Source organism: Takifugu flavidus, chromosome 10 (assembly GCF_003711565.1).
Source record: "Takifugu flavidus isolate HTHZ2018 chromosome 10, ASM371156v2, whole genome shotgun sequence".
In the NCBI taxonomy this organism is placed as follows: domain Eukaryota; kingdom Metazoa; phylum Chordata; class Actinopteri; order Tetraodontiformes; family Tetraodontidae; genus Takifugu; species Takifugu flavidus.
In genome coordinates this window covers 14167508-14189525 of record NC_079529.1, presented here as the reverse complement: position 1 = coordinate 14189525, position 22018 = coordinate 14167508, and the positions used below count along the sequence as shown (strand labels likewise).

Genomic DNA, 22018 nt, shown 5'->3' with positions numbered 1-22018 from the left:
TTAGAATAACCTGACAGATGCATCAGCCATGTATATTAGAGTAGATTTACAAGGAAAATACCATTACTGTGATTGATTCGAGGGCTTTCAGGGTCTCAAGATCTCTGATATTCCTACCCGGGAGAATGAAAATGAGCAGCATTATTTCAGCTCTTCTATCTCCACAGAGGTGTCCCCCTGTTTCGCTGTCTTGCAGAGAATCGGTTGAAGTTGCTTGAAAGGAGGGAGGACTACTTTTTTGGTGGGGGGAGGGATCTCGTGACTCCACACGCAACTTCCTCGGTAGTGGGACAAATGTAACCGGCGAGCCGCATCAGTCTGCACCGCAGAGGTTTGACTATTGTCAGAAGAGACAGTAGGGTGGGAAAAAATACAAAACTTTTTTAAAAAAAAAAAAAGGTTTCCAGCTAGAGGCGACGCTCCAGAGCTGCCGGGGAAGGGAGCGATCTGAGCGGCTGTCCTGTGACAGAGAGAAGGAACTGTTGCTGCACAACACATCACCCCTGGTAGGACTTTATTATCTCTTTTTAATTCTCTTCTTTTCAAAAGACACCTCAAATGACACCACTTTTTGAACGTTTAAGGTCTTTTACCGTGAAAAGCAACCTTAAACCTCATATAAAAGACTAACTCGGGTTTTTAGTGATAATGAATGAAACACATGATCGTTATTCTTCTGCAATGATCTTGATTTGTTGTGTTTGGTGTCTGGGGTAAAAGTCGTATTTGATGTCTTGAGTGAATCTGGGAGTGTAAACTTTGGAGCCGATGAGGTCGTGACAAGCCTCAGTGCTTCACACCTTTATCAAACACACTGCCTGAGGAGAGGAGGACAAAAGAGAACTCACTTCCTGACATGACTGAGCTGCTCTGGACGCCTTTTTTCTCGTTTCTATAATCAAATCCGTGTTCCCTTTCTAATCTTTCTGATGCATATAAGTAGCTGAGTAAAAAATAAATAAAAAAAGCTGTATTGGAATCTCTGCGGAGCACGGATTAAGGAGCAACTGTTGTGTCACAGAAGCTCCCAGCTGAGTGTGTGTGTACAGTATGTGTGTGTGACTGGGAAGGCCTCACACAGCAAAGTTCTAAACTTGTCTTTCCTTCAGCAGCAGCAGCAGCAGCAGCAGCAGCAGCAGGAGCAGCAGCAGGAAGTGGTCTCTGGTAGCGTGTTTGGAATGGGTGTGTCTGTGATGCAGCTTCATCATCACAGCTCTTGTAGTCATCACAGGACAAATGTCATCCCTTAATGATTACTTCACCTATTGCGTCATCTTGGTACCGCCTATGGACTTTGTTTCTCTCACCTGTTTGAGTTCCAACAGGAAAAAAAAGAATGATTCCCTTTTTTTTTTGTCATCTCGACATAAGAAATGATAAAAAATTCAGAATATCAACATTCAATGAGCATTTTTTTTAGGTATCATCTGGCCAAACTTTTAAATCCACATGCATAATAAGATCATTTTTCCTGTTGGATTTGATTATCAATCAATTCTAAGTGAACAAAGCAATCTTTAAATGTATGTGTGTGCGTGTGTGTATTTAAGGACTATGGCATCTTTGGCATGATGCTTTTCAGCCGTGCCAGCTTTTATACAAACTGTTTGTCACAAGCAGAAATAACCTAACCAAAAACCAGTCATTACGTCCCATTTCACATCTGGGAAGCCTGCCCTGTGGAGCCAATGGGATGTATAATGTATTTGTTTTCCCTTTTTCCTCTTCCTCCCTGCCTGTCTGTTTCATTGACCATGGCCGCATTCTTCGGACGTCTCAGTGTTTTCCAAAGGTTAGCCCCGTGTGGCGGTTGGAGAGCGGCCAGCTCTAAACTGCAGTGGGACTTTAGCTAAATAACTCGCTCGTGGTTGTGGCTGGTTTTATAGGTTGGCATAGTTTAAATAGAGGCCAAGGATAATGATGGAGAACCGGTGGTCAAGTAGTTGTAGGTTGGTAGGAAGCAGAATTTAGATCCTTGTTTAAGCTGTTTGACGTTCTGCAGCCATCTGTCCCTGCAGGGTGTTTGAGAGAACTTGCAAAGTTTCCACGGCTCTATAGCCCATTCTGTTCAATCCGAGGCTTTTCCAAATTGCTCTGATGAGGTCTGTGTGTAATATCCTAAAGGTTGAGTTGTTGGGCTTTAAATTTGTAGTAATTTACACATTTACACACATCTGTTGATATGTGTAACTTGCTTTCAGCCTCTTTCAACCATAATCAGACAGTGCAGCTCAACCCAGCATTTAGCTGCTTAGGCAAAGAAGTGTCACATCTGTGTTACATGTGAGTCCAAAAAGGAAAACTTGAATATTTATTTAATGGAACTTGTCATGAACACAATTTCTGAGCTTCTGAAATTTATTTGTTTTAAGCCCTGGTGGTTTACCGTCTCCAAGTTCAAATCTTCTCTTTACTTGTGTGTGTGTGCGTGCTTGTGTGTGTTTCCGTTTTATTTCCTGCTGGTAGTCAGTGAGTCCCCACATCCTACCCAGTAGGGGTGCGGGGGCACGTGGCTGGCAGCAGCAGTGTGTCTGAATTCCCTGAAAAGGGAGGAAGTGACCTCAGGTTTCCTGTGTGAGGATGGCCAGGTGCATCAGTGTTATTGAGAGGGGCACTAGACTTCCTCCATGAATGCTTTGTTGGTAAACGTCTGAAATTTGATCTTCTGAGTCAGCCACCCCCCCCCCCCCCCCCCCCCGTAGGAGGCAATGTGTAGTCTCTCACAATCCAGTCAGCATGCCTTGTTCATTTTCTGTCTCGTCTGTTAGTTTGCACACCTTAAAACCTTCCGTTATGGGGTATATTGTGTAAAGAGAATATAAACTTTATATAGGAAGAAAAGAAGTGTAAAAGGTAACTGACGCTTTTAATGGGGTAATTACACCTTCTAGACATACAATTACAGATCTATAGCTGGCACTTACCTGCTGGCCTCAAAGGAAGGTCTGATTTTAAAGGAAATAGCAAATTCTAAGAAGAGCATTTGTCTCATGAGTGCCCATTTGCTAGTTCAATAGAGACTGATTATAAGCCATTAAAGAATGTATCAGTGTTTCTTTACTCAGTCTTTAATGTCATGTTCTCCACTTTGGCTCGCTGATATTCGTGACAAATCAGACTATTGCTACACTCCGCCGTTCGTGTTTCTGGGTTTTCTCACAGAGGTTTATTGGGAGCAGAGTTTTGATTCACTGATGCATCATCAGATTGTGTGGGACCTACGAGCATGCATGAGTCAGCCACGGCTGTTTTTCTGCTCCCTGGCCGAGGAGCAGGAGGGTAGGATTGGGTGTCAACGGAAGCAAATGTACATTATGACAGGATTTAGATGACTGGAATTCTGTGATGCAAACCTTCATCTGTCACCTGCACCAGTAACATGAAGCCTTTATTTTTTTATTTACTAATCCTGATGTTTTCCTCATTTTATCTTCAGATTTCTCATTGTAGTCATTTTATATTTGTTTAGAAAAATATAACGAAATGACAAATACATCCTGCATGGCTGCTTTTAGTTAGAACCTTTATGATAAAGCACCTAATGTACTATTACAACACTGAAATATTGCCAAACTATTACTATCGCAGTTGTCTTTCCAACCCCCCCTCCATTTGTTCCATTCTGGCATTTATTTGAGACCATATTTTAGCCATGCATTCATACACGTCAGGACTCAAATAACACAATAATAAAAGAGACTTAACTGGTCACTTTTTAAAAAGTGAAGCATTTGTAACAGTGTAAACTCAAAAATAGTCGACTGAGGGATTTTCCTCTTCAGAAACATGTTCGGTGGACAATTACCTCATAACAGATGTGTTAGAGACGCAGTTTTGCCTTGGCAGCTTATGCTGTTTGTTCCACCGGTTCCACAAGTGTAACATCACTCCCTGGCTGATGTGATAGCTTTGTCTTTATATGGCCAGCAGCTCCAACCTGCCACAATTCCGACTGCATTAGGGCTTGATTGCTCCCCTTACACTTAATTGGCTACAACATCTGTAAAGAATGATCCCAGGCTGTGTGCTGATGGTAGGCGTGTGGGTGTTTGTGTAACACAACAGTCTTCCACTGATGAACCTGAAAGACTTGACTTGTTGGGAATGCGTGAAAAGGCTGTTACTTGTCCAGATTAGATGTGTTTTATCTTGTCGCTGATAAATGCACGAGTGTTTGTTTGGAGTGCAGCTGTGAGCGAGAGCGTTCCCCCTCACCGAAAGTAAACACTTAAAAACCTTCTGCTCTGCGTGAAGAAACTAGTGCAGCAATCAAGAATGTGACATCGGCGGCATGTAACGCAGACACACACTCACTCACACACACACACACACATAACATGTCTTGCTCTCGGGTTCTGTCTGCGAGGCGATCTGCAAAGTTGACAGGCTGAGGCAAGCCAGAATTGCTACATAGACTGAGGTGTGGATTTATGCTAGGCATTGAGAAAAGCAACATTCGGGCATTCTTTGGCACTCATTTGTAACGCTGTCAGAGGTGCATTCAATATGAAATGGAACAAAGGTGGATGTTTCCCAGCCTGGTTTGCCACCCTGCTTTCTCACCTTTGTGGGATAGCGGCCATAAATGGCAGCAAGTGTCCCAACTGTGGCTATAAAAGGACGCGAGGAGATGATGGTGATGTATGACAAGTAACAGGGGCCAAAGGAGGTCTTCAGTTGGAGTTCTGAGAGGAAAATGAAAGGACGGGATGGAGAGGAGTGGCTCAAACACACTATTACTGACTGTGGGCGCATCTCTCAACGGTCTGCCACAGAAAAGCATAATCAGTGACAAATAAGGATCCTGCACGTGGTTTATGCTGCGTGTACCACGTCTACATCTTGCAAAAGGTTTCCTTGGTGCACACAAATGCAGAAGAACATGTTGTGACTGACAAGAAGCATCTGGCCTTAGTTCTCATTCAATTTATGTGATTTCAGTACTTCAAACTGGTGGTGCAATGAGGTCATTAGAGTGAAGTACACTGTTTGGTTTGACAGTGTGTTCACAGGCAGCCGACTCTTTTTGAGCTCAGGATGTTTGAGTACTCAGACATAACTCAGGCCAGAGGGAGAACAGAGCTTTTAAAATTTCTGCTTAATGAGCAAATGATTTACAGGCCTCGTGTTGCTACAGGAAACTGTTTTGTCTGGTACTTAAACACAATTAGTTGCTTCTGATAGATCCTCGTGAATTAAGTCATTTCCACATACAGACACTCACAATATAAGGCCGCATTGATACATAAACCATATTTATAACATAAATATAACACATTTACCATCCTGGCAGTCTTTAATGGTTTGCACAATGTACAGACATCACAAAAACAGATAAAGCATTTGTAAATATGCAAATCACAGACCACAGATTCACGCTTTTCTTCTACAACTGCACAGAAATGTATCAGACACTTATATTACACTATATATACACATATGTTACAGTGCGCGTGGATTTGTAGCAGTTACATAAATTTCATTTATGGGGAACAGTTACGGATGCCTAGACCTAATTGTCGCTGTCATGTCTTCATAATATTTATATTTTAAAGCCATTCATCCTGCTATTTTAAACATTTTTTATCATCTGAAAATCGCTGCAGAAAGAGCTGCCCCTCGGCACTTTAGATAAATCTTCATCAGGTGTAGAATACTAATAATTCTCTTATCTCAACAAGAGTTATTGTTCAGTTCTTTGCAGCTATGCTTTCAAAATGAGGCTTTTTCTGTGATGTCGGCGGATTGATGTGACGGATAAAGGCCCATGTATCAAATGGGGTCGGGGTGCAGTCTGTATATCTCTGTCATTCATCCAAACCACCTACAGAGATGGTAGCAGCAGCAAATTATCATTATAGGACATTTGCAAGCAGGCTTTACATATTCATCCATCAACCATAACATTAAAACCAGTGCGCACCATTGCGCAATGACCAACGCTCATTTACAAGACAGCTTTCGGTCCTGGTGATATTTGGCACAACCGACCCAATTTTGCAAAGCAATTCAAACCCTGTGGGATGACGTGTGGAATAACTCAAATGTGACACACAAATCTGGCCTCCAAACTTAACTTCCCTAAAGGCATTCGAAGGACGCATTCAGAACTACAATAACCAGCGGATCCATCAGACAGACAACAATAAATTCTATCTATATTAGGAAGAGGCGATATTTAGATAGAGGGAGAACTTGGATTCTAAAGCATTATAATTCCAAACTGAAAATAAATACTTAATAAAGGATATAAGGTGCTTTTTAATACCCGAGATAAAAGCACATGTGCATTTGTAACTGAACACAGACTTTACACTCTGCTGTTTGAAACCTTCTCAAAGTCTGGAAAAGATCTCTAACTTGTTTTTTTCTTCATTTTCCTGAGGTCTACCATGCGTATGCAGCTCTCTTAGCACTGTAATGGGCCTAAACATTCGGCTTCATGCAGAACCACATCCAGTGTTGGCAATGGAAATTAGATCAATGAGTAAAATAGGGGCCAGACGGTGAGCAAAGCACAGCAGAGGGCCAATGACACAAGCACCATGATTTCATTGTGGAAGTATTCAACCCCCCTTAAACCTCCCCATCCCTTATCCCATCGCACGCTCCCTCCACAGTGGTGAGTGGAAAAGTGAGTAAGATTTAATAATCGTTTTAGACAAAATGGAAGGAAAAGCATCCTATATTATGAGACTTTTGCTTGATGATTGGGGTCATTGGGGTCACGCTAATTCATGCTTCCAATGATCTCTAATGGGAATATTACACTGAGTGCAGGGATTTGTCTCCAAATAAGTGCTATGGAGCTGTTACCATTCATTCACAAGCTGGCTCCACAAGGGAGCCATGGAGCCATATATTCTGTTCATTTACACAAAGCCAGACAGATTTAGACACTGCTTGATCGATGAGTAGGCAGTGGAGCCACAGCTAGAACCTTGTTCCTCCTCACTTTGTTTGTATCTGCTTTATGTTTAGCCTCAGCACTGTTCAGGTGTTGCCCGAAGCCAACAATCCTCCCTATGGAAAGAGAAGCAGAATGAGGTCGGGCAAGACTGGTTAATAGATTGAAAGAGATATACAGATCTGCACGGGAACAACATAATTCAACCACCCTATCAGTGTTTACCAAAGCACCTGTTTTCACGCCGTCCCTCCATTAAACTGCAGATGGGATTTTGCATTTTATCGGCAATAATGAATTAGTTGGGGAAGATAAATGGTGTTTTGCATGGCTGCATGATAAAGAGATTTCAGTGTGTGACAAAAGGAGATAAAGACTTGATGGATTACAGGTCTATCCTGGCAAAGTCAAAAAAAAACTGCTACTACTAGCCACAACTTGCTGCTATACATTGGCTTGCACCTTTCTTTTTATCAATGCTTAACCGAACATCTTTATTAATCTAGGAAGTCTTCAGTGACAGCCATGTTTCCTTGTAAGGACTGTTTTTCAGGAGACATTTAGAGAATACCAGTAAAATAGATTACAAAATGTGGAAACTGTTGAGACCTATTGGATCGGTTGAAACTATTTTTGCTGTGTTGCAACTAAAAAGCGATCATGACATATTCCATTCGTGGAGAGGAGACCACCCACCTCAGAGGGTCATTCATGCTATTGAATCATTATAGCCACTCAAAATACCCAGTAATACCACGTCAAAATGGGATAACGATGGGAAATCACATATGCACATTTCCTTTGTAACAAGATGACAACATAGAAAAAGAGAAGAGTGGAGGGGTTTGTCACTGGAGGACACAGATGGTGGAGCCAGTCATGGGATGCATGGCAGCGTGATTTATGGACACCTTTGAAGTGAGCTTGTTTCAGCCACAAGGCCTCCATTTCAGCTCATCGACATTCTCCTGGTAGTAAGGCGCGGGGGGGGTGGGGGGGGGGGGGGGGTGACTGACCCTGAGTTCTGTCATCTTCACGAGTGTAGCAGTTACCTGTGCACATTGCTAAACTTCATCGGCGTGAAAAAGAGGGGCATCCGACAGGCGCCGTGCTAGCTCTCTGTTAACCTACTTAGAAATGAGAAAAGCAAAATAAATGGAGAGTATGACAAGAAATAGAAATGGTCCCACTTTGAGGTGATAAAAATTGGGTCAAGTATGTCCCGAAAAAATCTTCCAAATAAAATGTGCTCTTTTTAGCTGCAGTGTGCAAACTGAAACCTGGAGATAGGTACAATGGGCAGGATCAGCAGCAGCGTCTCTATGGAAACTAATGGTTATCTTTCCTTTCCACTTTTGTCTTCATTGGTTTCATAAATGATGATGACATTCTTGGGTGAGGATTGACTAATAGTCAATGGGCCAGGGTTGAATTGAATTTTTTTCTTTTTTTTGGCGTAGCTGGATCACTACGCTGATAACTTCCAATTCAGAAACTCATTTCCTAAGTACATCACATTGTTTGATCTTATCAGCTACGCTTCTATGAGCAGAAATGCCGGGGATTGGAAATACGAGCCGCAATTACACCCGAGGGGAAGTCTCCAAAAGGAGACTAAAACAAACTGCGAGCAGTATCGGCTCTTCCTGCATGTGCTGCACACTGTTGCCAGTTGCTGCTCGTGTTTATTTTTGTGCGACCTCCCCTGCCTTCAGGCTGCACGTCGTGAAACACTGTAGACATGGGACTGTTTGTCCGGATACGTGACCACAGGTGCATCTCTGGGACTTTGGCCTTCACATTTCCCTTTGTTACTCCGTGTTTTGCAAATGTGCATGACTCTCTGAGTGAGAACTCCCAGAAATGTCTTTGTTTGGGGTAAAAGGAAAAAGCGGAGTGGGTGTGTATTTTCATATTGGCTCAGACTCCTCGTTATTATTTGGTGCAGATGTTGTTGCCTGTTAGACAAAATTAATTAACAATTGGTTCTCCAAGTCAGAGAAAAAGGGATGACAATTATGTTTTTATGACAGGAAAAGGTCCTGAGTGTTTCGGATATTGGTTATTTATATGTTTGGGGGTCTTTAAGATGTTAATTTAAATGCAAATTACAGTCTGTTTATCTCATAAGACCCTTAAAATATTCTAGAATGAGTTAACAAACTTCAGACATACAACGTTTGAGGTCCACGATGGGGTCATTGTTTTCTTGTGTTGCAACACATCAACTTTCACATCGTCACAACCCCATAAAATGCCGGGTCATGTCCTCAGTCAACAGTGCATTGAATGAAACAAGAGCTAATCGTGACTGCCAAGAGGTTTACGGCTCTGGGGAATGGGAATACTGTTGTGTTTCCATGGAGATATGTCTGTGAGGGGGGAAAAAATGGCTACGTATACTGGAAATTACTTCTTAGATATTCATCCCAGTCATTTCAAACTGGCCCAGGGAACCTCAAATCTTTGAGCCAACCCAGTACTTCAAATGACCCATCTTGTCGGGATGGGAGCGAGTTTATTGAGTCTGAAAGATGATTCCTGCAGCTAAGGGCAAATGTTTCTTCATGTGATCAGAAACATTCACCTGCTAACAAACACACGCAAAGTATTCACGTCAGGAGATGTTGGAAAAGCGTTCTTAGAAAAATCCCCTTCTTGTTTGGGCATTCACCTCAGGGTCAGGTGCCATCAGGGCAGCCACGAGCCACAAGTCTGAATGGGTTATAAATAATTGCTTGCAGTTGTGGGTGTGTACTGTGTAGTTGTGTGTGGCTTGGATTGCTGAGCATGCGGCCTGTGAAACCTTAGACCAGCTCCTTGATGTCAGGGCTAGTTCTGCCGACTCAGCAACATTAGAGGACCACCTGGGATTGACCATGTCTGTAGGAGCCATTTTGTGTGTTTTGGTTCACACTTTAGCCTCATGTTCAGTGCTTGTGTGTTACTAATAACCTTAGACCAAATGGATACACAGCTGTGGTCAGAAAGTGTTTAAGGAAACATGATGACACACTCATTGAAATGCTGTTTGCTTGGCTCAACTATTTCGTTATATTTAACGGTTGGATGTTGAAATTAAGGACAGGCAAATCTGTTTGTGTTTGGAATGTATATAATCACCTTCAAATGGCATTTTATTAATCAGTTATAGAATAGATTTTGAAAAAGCATATTCATCCTGACTGATTCATCCATAAATAATAATCTATAAATCACTTTCATTCTTTACTGCAACAAATGTTTTTTTTCTCAACACAAAGAAATCATAAAGTCACTTGAGAGTAGTATAAGTAGCTCTTATATCACGGTTATACAGCTTTTTAAGAAAAACAAAGCAAACAATAAGGGCATGTAGCCATGGCAGGAAGATAAACGTGCATGACTGATATCATCCCAACAACTGGAAAGTTGAAATATCCTCTTGGGAAGCGAAATTTCATGGTCAAGTCCATGGCAACAACTCAACTGCACGTGCCTCAAATCCATATATGGTAAAGTGTAAATCGAGGCAGGCAAAGTTGGACCACAGATCTCTTGTATCCGGCAGTTTGCAGAACTTGGGTTTATTTATAAGAGCTGTCCAGAGGTAATTTTCCATTGCAGTGACATCTTGGAGCCAGTAGAAGAAAGACACAGACACGGGTTTATCTCTGTTCTGCTACTGCCTCTGAAAAAGGGTTCTTTCAGTTCTTCCTTATGGTGGTGATATTTTGGGGGAGGAAATACCCAACCAGAAAGTGAATCATGTAGCATTTAAGTGAACGTAGCTTCATGTTGTCAGTTGCAACAGTCGTGAATCAAACAGGTCGAATTCTTAACGCACTTCCGTACTGCGAATATGAAAACTCGGATCTGAAGTCGCTGATGAAGATGTTGACAGATTATTACAAAAGTGTGTATGGTGGAGGACAAGAACACTCATCAAGTTCCCTCCCATGCAAAACACACCTGGGCGGGAGCTGTCGAGGAAAGAGGCTAGTCTAGTCGAACTGTTGTGACTAATTAACTGTTTCTATTGTGCAATTTCAGCAATTCAGGGCTGTTTTAATAAATTTAGTTGTAATGTACATGAAATAGGGAGAAAAAACGGGGGATAAATGGAAATGGGGGTGGGGGGCATGTATAAATAGAAGCATAAAATGCCCAAAGGAACTTTTATCATTATTAGTAGTAGTTCGAGGAGTATTAATCTTAAGCGGCAGACCAGAAAAAGATAATTTTTTTCAAAAGACTCGTATTGAAATGTTTATTTTAACACGCTGCAATGCCAGTTCAAAAGCATTGGACGCGTCAAATAAGAGCCGGGTGGCTTTAGGTTTCAAAGAGATTCCCGATCTCTTTGATCAGCTATCGAGGAAGCCGTGGTTTCAGAGAGCCCTCTGTGACCACAAATATGCTGTGAGAAGAAACAGGAGTTCCTGGGTATTTATGATTAAATGTGTTTATTAAGTCATAATAGGTTTTGCCAGTTCTGATTAAACAACCCTACTCCACCTATTTTTTGTAGAGCCTGCAACAGACTGAGGGTCCCAGAAAATCTAACCGTTACCCTGAGATCTTTCAGCACCTTTCCCAGATTTCTCTCTTATTTACAGCATGTTTACATGTCACCGTATGGTTTTGTTCAGCAGGTATAACCTTCCATCCTATTGTTGAATAATGATTTCTGAGAACCTCTCCTTAGCACACCTTTGCTCTTTTAACGCTGCATTCTTTACCATCTCCAAAGACCCTGTTGACAATTCTAAACATTTTTCTACTCTCCACATTTGATTTGCTTTTCTCTTCTCTCACTCTCTTTTCACGCCATTTCAACTTTTACCAGCAAACACTGGCACAGTGACAGAGAATAAAGACAGCCTTCCCTGCATTCTCCAGGCTGGGACGCTCCAAAACTTCCACTGGCACACAAAAGTCGACTGCATAGTTTCCTCAATGCAAACCAGATGTTAAGACCTAATGTATGGTAGCGTTTTTGCCAAAGGAAGACGAATGTAGGCCAAAAATGTGTTCCTTCATCCATCCTCACAGCAGTAAATATAAATTCAGAGTTCCTTCCTTCTCTTGCGGTAGCTGGGACGATGTTCTAGAATTATTATAATTATGATGGTGTTGTTTGGTGTCGGTAGGCTCGTAGAGACGGTGCAGACGCGAAGTGAAAATTACATATTTAGCTGTTTTCCTTCAGAAGTTTGGTGTGCATGGAGATGGGGGCCTCCGTGCTGCCATGTCCCCATGCCAGTGTGCCTTGTGGCTGTCACATTATGACAAATATCTGTTTTAAGTGTAACTAAACAGAAGGAAAAGCAGGCTTATGTTGTGTTTTTATTATGTTTTCATTGCACTCAAACCGCCTTGTCAAATCAATTAAATGATGGAGTCCAGAAGGTTAGGTGTCTTTTTTTTCCCCAACCAACTGCTGTTCACTCACAGCTTTTCTGTAATAGTTCACGGTGCAGTGCACACCAGAACAAAAGCTTTAAGGCATGTCCCTGCACTTTCATGGTCATTAAAAGTCACCAAGAAGAGACAAATTATAAAGGCCACTGTGACATTTTCTCTTGGAGGTAGTCATTTCTCCCTTTGTGTTTACAATGTTAGCTTTCATTTCTGTCCTCTGTCCCCTCCTTCACCACACTAGGCAATGTTTAAGTGCTCAGAGACAATAACAGGTTGGTGTTCCAGCGTCTGTTCCTGCACCGTGCGCTCTCTCGTCAGGCCTGACCCAGTGCTCCCACAGGAGATTGGTCTCAGGTGCTCTTAGACCACCATGGGAACTCTGTCCCGTCTACTAAGGTAATTGCTAAAAGTAAATTTCACAAAAGTGCCCTTAAGTTTTTATTTCATAATCAGTAGAAGTTGCAAGTAGACGATGTGTGCACGCCGCCGTGGACTAGCGTTTAGAACGGATGGCTCCAGAATGAGCTTGAGCTCAGTTGAATTACTGCCAGAAGCTTAAAACCAAATACTTAAATTAACATATGTCTCATATGTTTTCATGTTGTTTCCCTTATGAAAAGCCCTCTGCTGTCTGGAGCCAGAGGAATCAATAACCAAAGCCACCATAATCAGGTTCCCTGATGGTCTTTTCCAACCCCAGCCTTTGATTTCGTACTACTATATTTATTAAAGCTCAGCAAGGCCCTCAAATCATAGACTTAAATGTGAATTTTTGTAGTTTTTCTTCATCTCCAAGGCAACTTGGAGCTTTACTGCCTGGCAGGCGTCCAGTTATTCAAAGGACGATGTGATGGCATCGATGTATCTTAACCCATCAGGTTTATTTTGCCTTAAGTTTATGATTTAGTCAAATCCCCTGACTTTTGTTCCAAAATTTCCCTTTTGGCCTGTGGTTGTGCATCCTTTGTCCCAGAGCTCTTAAGAGGAAACAGAGTCCTGGGAGATCTGCTCAACACATTTCTTCAGTTATTTTTGCCACTTCATTGATAAAAAAAAAAAATCAGACTGTGCTCACTGAATAGCAAACGAACACTCAATGGAACTATAAACAGACCAAAGAAATAGAGGAGCCGTTGTCCTGGAATTCCAGCTATTTGCTATTATTTAAACTATGTTCATTGACGATCACTTTAAATCATGTCCACTACAATTGCACAATCCTTAGTAAACTAAATTTGATTTCCAAGGCAACATTTGCAGAGTGATGCTGTTTCAGCCCCCTTCAGGATCCAATGGTCAAATCAGCTACAGTGGCAGGATCTCTGCTGTTTTTATAATGTTGACATGTCATATACATGTTTAAATGGATGTGTGGGTGGTACTCATTTGTTTTTTCTACATCTGTTGATTTAATTCCACTCGCACCTAGGCTGCTCCATCTGAACAGCATTATTAGCCATTTTCTATTGAATACTTCTTTGGAATTCATTATACGTATTCTTAACAGTTTATTTTCTGACATTAAATCAATGAAGTTGGAGTAAAATTGATCTTTGATTTTGTGTTCTGTGTTTTTCCTCAGAATTTCTTCATTTGAAAAATGAGAGGAAAATTTCCTGCTCATGTTATGGAACCTGGCTTTTATGCCGGTTGCAAACATGGCGGGCTGACCTTAGAGACGTAACTATAAGCTTCCTATACATCCGCTGTTGTGTATAGACTGTGTCACTTTAAAAGTAAAACTCAAAGGAGATCAATAGTTCATTTTAGAGCTCATACTACATTTAGAGGCTTTAATCATGAGTCTGTGTGTAAAGCAGAACAGAATGTGTAAATGTGCACAAAGCATGTAGTGACTAATGTCATTTGCCAGAAGCTTTTGTCTCCAGACTGTCTCCATTGTTAGTCTTCATTTAGCCGTTGAATCACACTAATCCACAACTGGCAATTCAGCGTCTGCTTTCCAAGACATACTCTGACAGCCCGTAAATTACATTTTCTTATATTGGCCTGAACACACTTTTTAAAAAAAATATTTTTCTCCTTTCTTGGAGGTAAAATGAAGGTTGCAGTAGACATTTTGGACTTGTACAAACACTTCAGTTAAGATCCTCTATCTGCTCCGAGGATGTATCAAAATGTCAAGTTCTCTGCCTTTGCTTAAAAAAACAGATAGGTTACATGCAGGTTCTTGTAATGCACAGCGGGAAGAACTGGTGGGCTTGTTCCCAGTGGGCTTTGCGGAGTGTTCGTTTGGAGTCAAACAGAGCGTGAGCAAAGTTTGGGCTGGGGATTAAAAGCATGCCTGTGGGACTGAAGTGATCAGGGCGTCTGCTAGCCCTTCAGTATCCAACCATGACTTTTTTTCTCCTGGCAACAACATACAGCCTGATGCTCGACCCGGTGGATGGCTCTGTGGCGTCTCACAACTGGCCCTGAACTTCATCCTTAATTCCAATCAGGCAGCGTTGTCATGACTAAGAGAGCATAGTCCTCGGCATTCCTGTGCCGTTGTATAATTTATTAGCGCTGGGTCAATATTTGCATCTCCAAAAAGGTTTTCAAGAGGGGTTAAACCTGTTATGCTTGTGTAAAAGCAAAAGGTAAGTAACTAAAACTGGACAACTGCGTGCGACACATTTTTAGAGGGGGACTTCCTTGGATTTTTAAATTTCTGCTTCTTCCATCATTTATGCTACAACTTTTCCACATCTAAGTGTGAGTTTGGGTGTACTTTTTGAAAACTCATGTTGAACACATTTGGAATAATTCTGTTTGGCACTGTTTGAAAAGCTGCGTTTCCTGTTTTCCAGTTGCCTCTGCCGATTACGTGACCGTTAAGAACTTCAGATCAAGATATGGACTTGTGAATTTAACCTGTCCCATACAGCTTTACTTTTGACTTTAGGACAAATTCTTCTTGGATTACTACGGGTAATCAAATTTAAGATTTTTAACATCAAGCAGGCATTCTTACCTTTTTGCCAAAGAAGGATAATTAAATCTTTGGACCATTATTCTGGGTTGAGGCTGTGGTGGAGAGTTCTTTGAAGCCCATTCAATTCCCAGGGGGTTGAATTCAGTCACAGCTTTGGTATTTGTTATTAACCGAGACTGTGGTACTTAGCCAGTAGGTCCTGGATGTGACGAAAACGGACCTTTGCTAGGAAATTATCTTCTTTGTACACGGTAGTAAACACAAAGCCCTGTGAGAACTGCTCTCTAGACTAGCCCATTGTGACCCAGATCTCTTGTCTTTAATTTTGGAATGTAGGTTTTGGCTCAGAAATGGCCGCATGCAGTCACGTCTTCAGTTTATCACTGAGAGGTCAGTGCACTGACGTCAGGCCCCTCTCTGTGAGAACCCATGCCATCAGCCTTTCAAACACCGATAGCATTAAACGCTAAAACCTAGAGGTCAAAAAGAGACCGCAGTCTGATTTTGAAGTCATGAAGATTGTCTGTGTGTACTGGTGGACAGGATATTGTTACACACTCTTAACCTGCTGGCACACGACTAACTTTGCCTTAAGGTGGTCCTCTTTAGAGACCACAAAAACACTTGTAGATAAAGAGGGAGCAGGCCAACGCTGATCCAGAGAGATGGGAATGCCATTTTAGGTAGGGGAAAATTAGAAAGACAGAAAAGTCTGTCTCCAGAGCTTTTTAGGAGCGATGATCCTTAATGATGTCGAGGAGAAAAATGAGCAACTGCTTGATATTCTTTTGAATACTGAAGCCGACACCAGACGTCAGAGTTCTGCCTTCTCAGCTTTATGAATCGGGCCTCAGCTCATTCTTTTACCTGGCAGGCTGGAGCAGCATATGGAAACATAAATTAACAGCGCTTCCACTTCAACACAGGGCATGGAAATCAGCACCAAATGTCAAAAAAGTTCATATGCGATGACATCACCTCAGTAGTCCTGATCATGACATCGCATAACATTCATTTAACAATGTTTTTTTCTCTTCTGATTTCCACCCGATGGCAAGTGAGTGTGTATGGTTGGAAACAGTGATGTGTTTACCAAAAAAGCCTGCAGGTTAAGCATGAGGACTGCGAGCAGGTGAGAGCTGTCAGATCTTGACATTCTCCCCCCCGGCTCATTAACAGCTTTTGTCTGGCAAAGGGCTGACACAGAGGAAATGTGAGACGCCGGGACAGATGTTTTCTTTGACGATAGATTCTGTCTTATTTTTTATGTGTGTCTTGTGTGCGTGCAGTTTATGCATACGCTTGGCATGTGCACGTTGCTGCAGGACGGGCAGTTTAAAGCCTGATTATTATTATTATATCACACTGTCACGCTGAACAAAAAGTCACCTTGTGTGCTCAGTCAAGAAAGAATAACGTGCAGCACAGTTGAAGCCTCCTGTTCCTGTAAATACATGTTATTACTGTTGTATTTCATGCTTAGGGGAAGCTATTTTTTTTCTTATTTAAACAGCACCAAGTGTGTGTGTGCATACATGTTGGTGGTCCATGATCGACTTGGGAAAACATGGATAAAATAAATATTTGGAGATGGGTGATGTGCGAGCTTCTTGGTAATCCCAATGTTGCAAGATGAGAAGCAGTTGTCAGCGGCAGGAGGAATTTGGAGTTACTGAAAAAAGGCGCAGTGGGGGTGCCCTGACCTTCTCCTCCTCCTCCTGCTTCCGGCTTACTTTGATTACGCGGCATTCAAAATCAAGGATTTATTTCTCTTTCTCTTTCTTCACCTTTGTCACTCTCTGCCTTTCCACCTGTTCCCGCATGCGTGGTTTATCATCCATCACGTACCTGAGCCGAGTATTTGCTGAATAAATATAGGCTGTGGAAATCCCAGTCTTCTTTGTGTGTGTTATTCTGCCTTACATTGCCAACGTGAGTGTTTGTGCTTTTCCAGAATACTGCCATGGCTGACCGTTTTGACTGCGACAACTGCAAGGAGTCCTTGTACGGCCGCAAGTACATCCAATCGGACGACAGCCCATACTGCATCCCATGTTACGACAGCCTGTTCTCAAACACTTGTGATGAGTGTAAAGAGCTGATTGGCCATGACGCAAGGGTGAGAGGCATTTCAACATGACCAGACATGCAGCCAGCGGAGCTGAAACATTATTAAATGTGTTCCTGTTGAGTACAAGCACGTCTTTTCTGTCAGGCAAAGTTTTATCTGACCAATAAATGTCTGCTGTAATGACATTTAACTAGAAATAGATGATACCACATGCTTAAGGCAGCCCAATTAAGCCCATTGGCCTCAATTCGGTTAAAGTTTTAAACAGTCAGCTGGAGGGAACGTCTCCATCTGCTCTACGATCGAGTTTGATTATTATCCTGGAAACCACTACCATGAGGATTTAAGACTGGCATCCGCAGATTAATGGAGTTTACAGAATGAAACACAGTGCAGTGCTCTGCAGCTTGCTTAGCTGAGTGGGCCAATGAGTTATCCACACCCATGTGGGCAGTAAATGGTAAATAAAGGCAGTATTTTCTTGGCGCCGTGCCTTTTGTGCACTCTATTCAACTTCTGTTTAAACCTTTTTAAACACTGCGTTATGTACACGGATGTCTCTAAGCATGCATAGCTACCACGTACACCAGACTCTGGGTTTGCGCATTATTAAAACTGAAATCTTTACGTAAGCCTGATTTCAATAATGTGATGGTCTCCTTTAAAATGCTGCTGTTGTTGGGTCGCTGCCAGGAACTCTTCTACGAGGACCGGCATTATCATGAGCACTGCTTCCGCTGTTTCCGCTGTGATCGCTCGCTGGCGGATGAGCCCTTCACCAGCCAGGATGAGGCGCTGCTCTGCAACGACTGCTACTGTAATGAGTTCTCCTCCAAATGCGTCGCCTGCGACAAGATCGTCATGCCAGGTGAAGGTTTGCACATTTGGCCCCCATACATTTGGCTATTTAAAGATCCCTTCCACTGTGGGTACAGATATCCCAAAGACAGGGGGCGGGGGGGATTAGGATTGAAGAGGAACATGCTTGTCAATGTCTTAAAATTGCCATCAACAGTTCCATCTGGACTGTTGCATCTGATTTTATTTCAGAAAAGGCCTTAAAATTAAACAAAGATAAGCCAATAACTTGGAAACAATACTGGTGCTCCCATGATACTGGTGATATAATAAGATGAGATCATTTATTTCAATTTCATCTCTCAACAGCCGCAGCTCTCATGAAAACCAAATGGTTTCAGTACCGCCATTGAGCTCACTTTTCGACAGCGAATAAAATCTTCAGGATCAGCTTTATTCTCATTTATTGTATTTATGGTAGAAAGTTAAGGGTTAGTTTTGTAAATTGCTCTTAATATTAGGTATTAAAGGTAGAGTTCACAGTATTAAAACTGCTAGCAAGATTTGAATGTAGCCTCAATTCACTAATCTCGCCTCCTCGTGGGTATCTGACCAAAGCCACGCCCCTAATGTGCATGAGCACTATTTACTATAAACAAAGTTAAATCTGGAAAATTATTGATCCTTCAAAACAAGACGAAATATGATCTTACCAGTTCAAAAGATGCCATGCATCCATTATTTTTTATCTCGTGCATATGGGGTTATGGCATGTGATTATGAGTGTGTACTCGGGAAAAATTATTATAGTTCGCTTCACAGAGAACGCATTTCTAGCTTCACCAAATTAGCAGCGTAGCAATAGTAAGCTAGCATTACCACTGTACGGTAAGCAAGCCGACGTTAGCTGAGGCTGCTACATTGGTGATATGACTTGTTAGTAATAGAGTGTTATTATACCACTAAATGTTTGTGGTTTTAAATTGTTTTTTTTTAAATCTATAGTTACATGAGGGATGGGCTTTTCTTTATTATATTATATATTATTTTTATTATATTGTTTCGGCTCCTGAAGCCCAAGGTAACAGGTCTGTTTGTATATCCCTGCACAACTTACTCGGTAGTTTAATGTAGGCTATACTGTGGTAACCCTTTGAAAGAAGCATATTAATCTCCAATAGAATTAGACAATTCTCCATCTGCTCAGTCATTCTTTCCACCATTTTTTTTCCCTTTCCTTTCATCTGCGTTTCCCTCCGTTAGGTACGAGGAAGTTGGAGTATGCGGGTTCGACGTGGCACGAAGGCTGCTTCATCTGTCACAGCTGTGAACAGCCCATTGGCTCCAAGTCTTTCATCCCTGACAAGGATGAACATTACTGCGTGGCCTGCTATGAGGACAAATTTGCCCCACGGTGCACCCGCTGTAAAAAGGTCAGCAGATATTGAAGACAATAATAAAAACATTCAGATGAAATCGGAAGGCAGGGGACCTGGATTATCCTAAATATCACCCAAGTTTGATAACTCGTGACCTGCGTTTTCAGACCCTGTCCAAAGGTGGCGTGACCTATCGCGATGAGCCGTGGCATAAGGAGTGTTTCGTGTGCACCAACTGTACGACACAGCTCGCAGGTCAACACTTCACCTCCCGGGACGACAGCCCGTACTGCCTCAAGTGTTTTGGTAACCTTTATGCTAAGAAGTGTGAGGCCTGCACTAAACCCATCACAGGTAAGACGTCATCACCATGTTTCATGCAATAACATTTCCTCTATTCAGCTCACCCCAAAGGAAATGGAGAAATTCTCACTAAAAAGTTTATGAAAATTCAGTCTTACGGGAATGGGCTGTTTTGTCCATCAGTCAAATCCGTTGTGGTTATTTGGAATAAGATGTTGTAACCGGCTATAATCAGCCAATCAGGATTGAGCGGGCTCTAACGACAGTCTCGCTGATGTTTGCGGGCCACGGCTACAGCGAAGCTGTTCTGAGTAATCACGTTAACTTTTATTGTTTTGTAATGTTTCTTTGTGAATGACTCACAAAGAAATTAGTTTTAGGCTTTTTGATGAAATTGTTCCAACTTCAGTTGCACAATTCAAATCAGCCTCCTGAATGTGAACACAGGAGCTGAACTGTCTCAATTTTTTTGCCGTTGTCCCAGGTTTTGGGGGAGGAAAGTACATCTCGTTTGAGGACCGCCAGTGGCATCAGCCGTGCTTCACCTGCTCCCAGTGCTCCGTCTCGCTGGTGGGCGCCGGCTTTTTCCCTACCGGTGACAAGATCTTGTGCCGTGAATGCAACAGCAACCTTTGCACGCTATAGAGAAGTTGCTTCCCATGTACTCACCCTTGCCTTGACTAAACGTTTGCTATTCATCACGAGAGTGAAGAAGCCCAGATCATTACTGAGGAAGAAAACGCCGCTTAACAAATGCCACCGCTCAAAGATCTTATTATGACAGCTCGGTTTGTTGCCACACAGGAACTACTGTCATGTGCAAAGATGAAATGTCCTTCATTTAATACTCAGTGTTTAAGATAATGACCAAAAGGTTTTGTCTTGTCAAACAAAGTTACAGAGTGCCTTAAAAACAGTAGTATACCGTTATGTTGCATGTGCCATTGAACCAAACTGAAAGTGAAAAGCATTCATATTTTAAACCCTGATTCAGAACAGTGATAGAACACATTTGTAAACTTTACAGTGCTTATTTACAAGTACACTATAGGTGCTGTCGTGATGATCTTATAGCTGCAATTTCAATTGCAATGTCAAAAAGCAACATAAACAAGGCAATAAGTTATTTGCACTTTGAATGAGATATCTGTGCACATAACGACCCATTTTATAAAAAGGAACACTTTTTGTAACTTTACTTGTGTTCGGCCTTGCAGTGACACTCATTTTTTACAAAACTTCCTTCATTTCCTATCTTTTTTTGTCTGTCATGTTGGATTTTTGTATTCACTGTTGCTCAAAGAGCCAGCGTTTATAACCAAAAGAAGCTGTAAAGTAAATGTGGTACCGTTGTGTATTGCAGGAGAATGCATGTCTCCAGTGTTCTGCCATAATTAGGAGTTGTTTCGCTGTTAACACTCTCTGTGTGTCCTTTTTGCGTTGTTAAGCTTCACGAGAGAATTGATTAAACTAATACTTATATTTCATGCTCTCAGCTTTGATGCTGGTTAGTCAGAGTTGGCAAATTTGAATGTGTCACCGAGGCAACAACAGTATGAGGTTACTGTAAAAATATAATACGGCCAAATTCTTCATGTTTCAGTTTTGGTTTTTTTTGTGAAGTTATAAAGGAAATAAATTTACACTGACCGTTCTGTGTGTATGTTTACTTCTCGTGAAATATCCTTGACTGTATTTCTAAGTATATGTTGACTTGTGTTTGCTGCTAAGGGGAGAATCCTGTTGGTGATTTAAAACCCAGATCGCCGCGGAAAAAAAGGGGAAGAGTCGTGGAAGTGTGTGAGAAAGTGTTTGAGAAATAAGCCATGTGTGCGTCGAAACAAGAGTGTGCAATTTGAAGATAGTTGTTGTTAAGTGTGTATGTGGAAAATGTATATACAGTATATATGCAGTTGTTTATGCTGAGTTGACTGTTTCATCACCCTGATGAAGCACTCGTGCACAGCCTGCCAAATGTGCGCTCCTGTCAGCAGTGGTGAAATGTCTCCCTGCCCCCGTTTGAGATTTTTTCACCAAAAAAGGAAATGGAAACACTCTTTGCTTTCACGGGGGAGGGAGGGGCCGGGGAGACTGCTGGTGGAAATGGGAGAGAGAGAGAGAGAGGGTGGGGGTGGGGGGGTGGGGACGTTCACATCTGGATTTGCTCTATGGGCACTTTCACTGGAGAAAAAATGGGGAGGGGACCCGTTTGGATTTAT

General features: G+C 42.0%; 1 protein-coding gene across 2 annotated transcripts; it reads left to right on the top strand.

Moving 5' to 3' along the window:
* Positions 1-269: 269 nt before the first annotated feature.
* On the top strand, positions 270-21453 carry fhl3a (four and a half LIM domains 3a). 2 transcript variants are annotated; one of them, XM_057045375.1, is made up of 6 exons: positions 270-506; positions 17203-17367; positions 18013-18187; positions 19381-19550; positions 19664-19850; positions 20284-21453. In XM_057045375.1, exons 2-6 carry the CDS (start codon positions 17212-17214, stop codon positions 20442-20444), a joined length of 849 nt encoding a protein of 282 aa, XP_056901355.1. In that variant the 5' UTR covers positions 270-506; positions 17203-17211; the 3' UTR covers positions 20445-21453. The 2 variants fall into 2 exon arrangements, with proteins under 2 accessions (XP_056901355.1, XP_056901353.1); XM_057045373.1 differs by having other exon boundaries at positions 18013-18193.
* The last annotated feature ends 565 nt before the right edge of the window (positions 21454-22018 follow it).

Coding starts and splice junctions, on each gene's coding strand:
- fhl3a (XM_057045373.1), top strand. CDS start 17,212: ATGGCTGACCGTTTTGACTGCGACAACTGCAAGGAGTCCTTGTACGGC. Junction 18,194..19,380: donor GATCGTCATGCCAGGTGAAG/GTTTGCACATTT, acceptor TCCCTCCGTTAG/GTACGAGGAAGTTGGAGTAT. Junction 19,851..20,283: donor CTGCACTAAACCCATCACAG/GTAAGACGTCAT, acceptor CCGTTGTCCCAG/GTTTTGGGGGAGGAAAGTAC.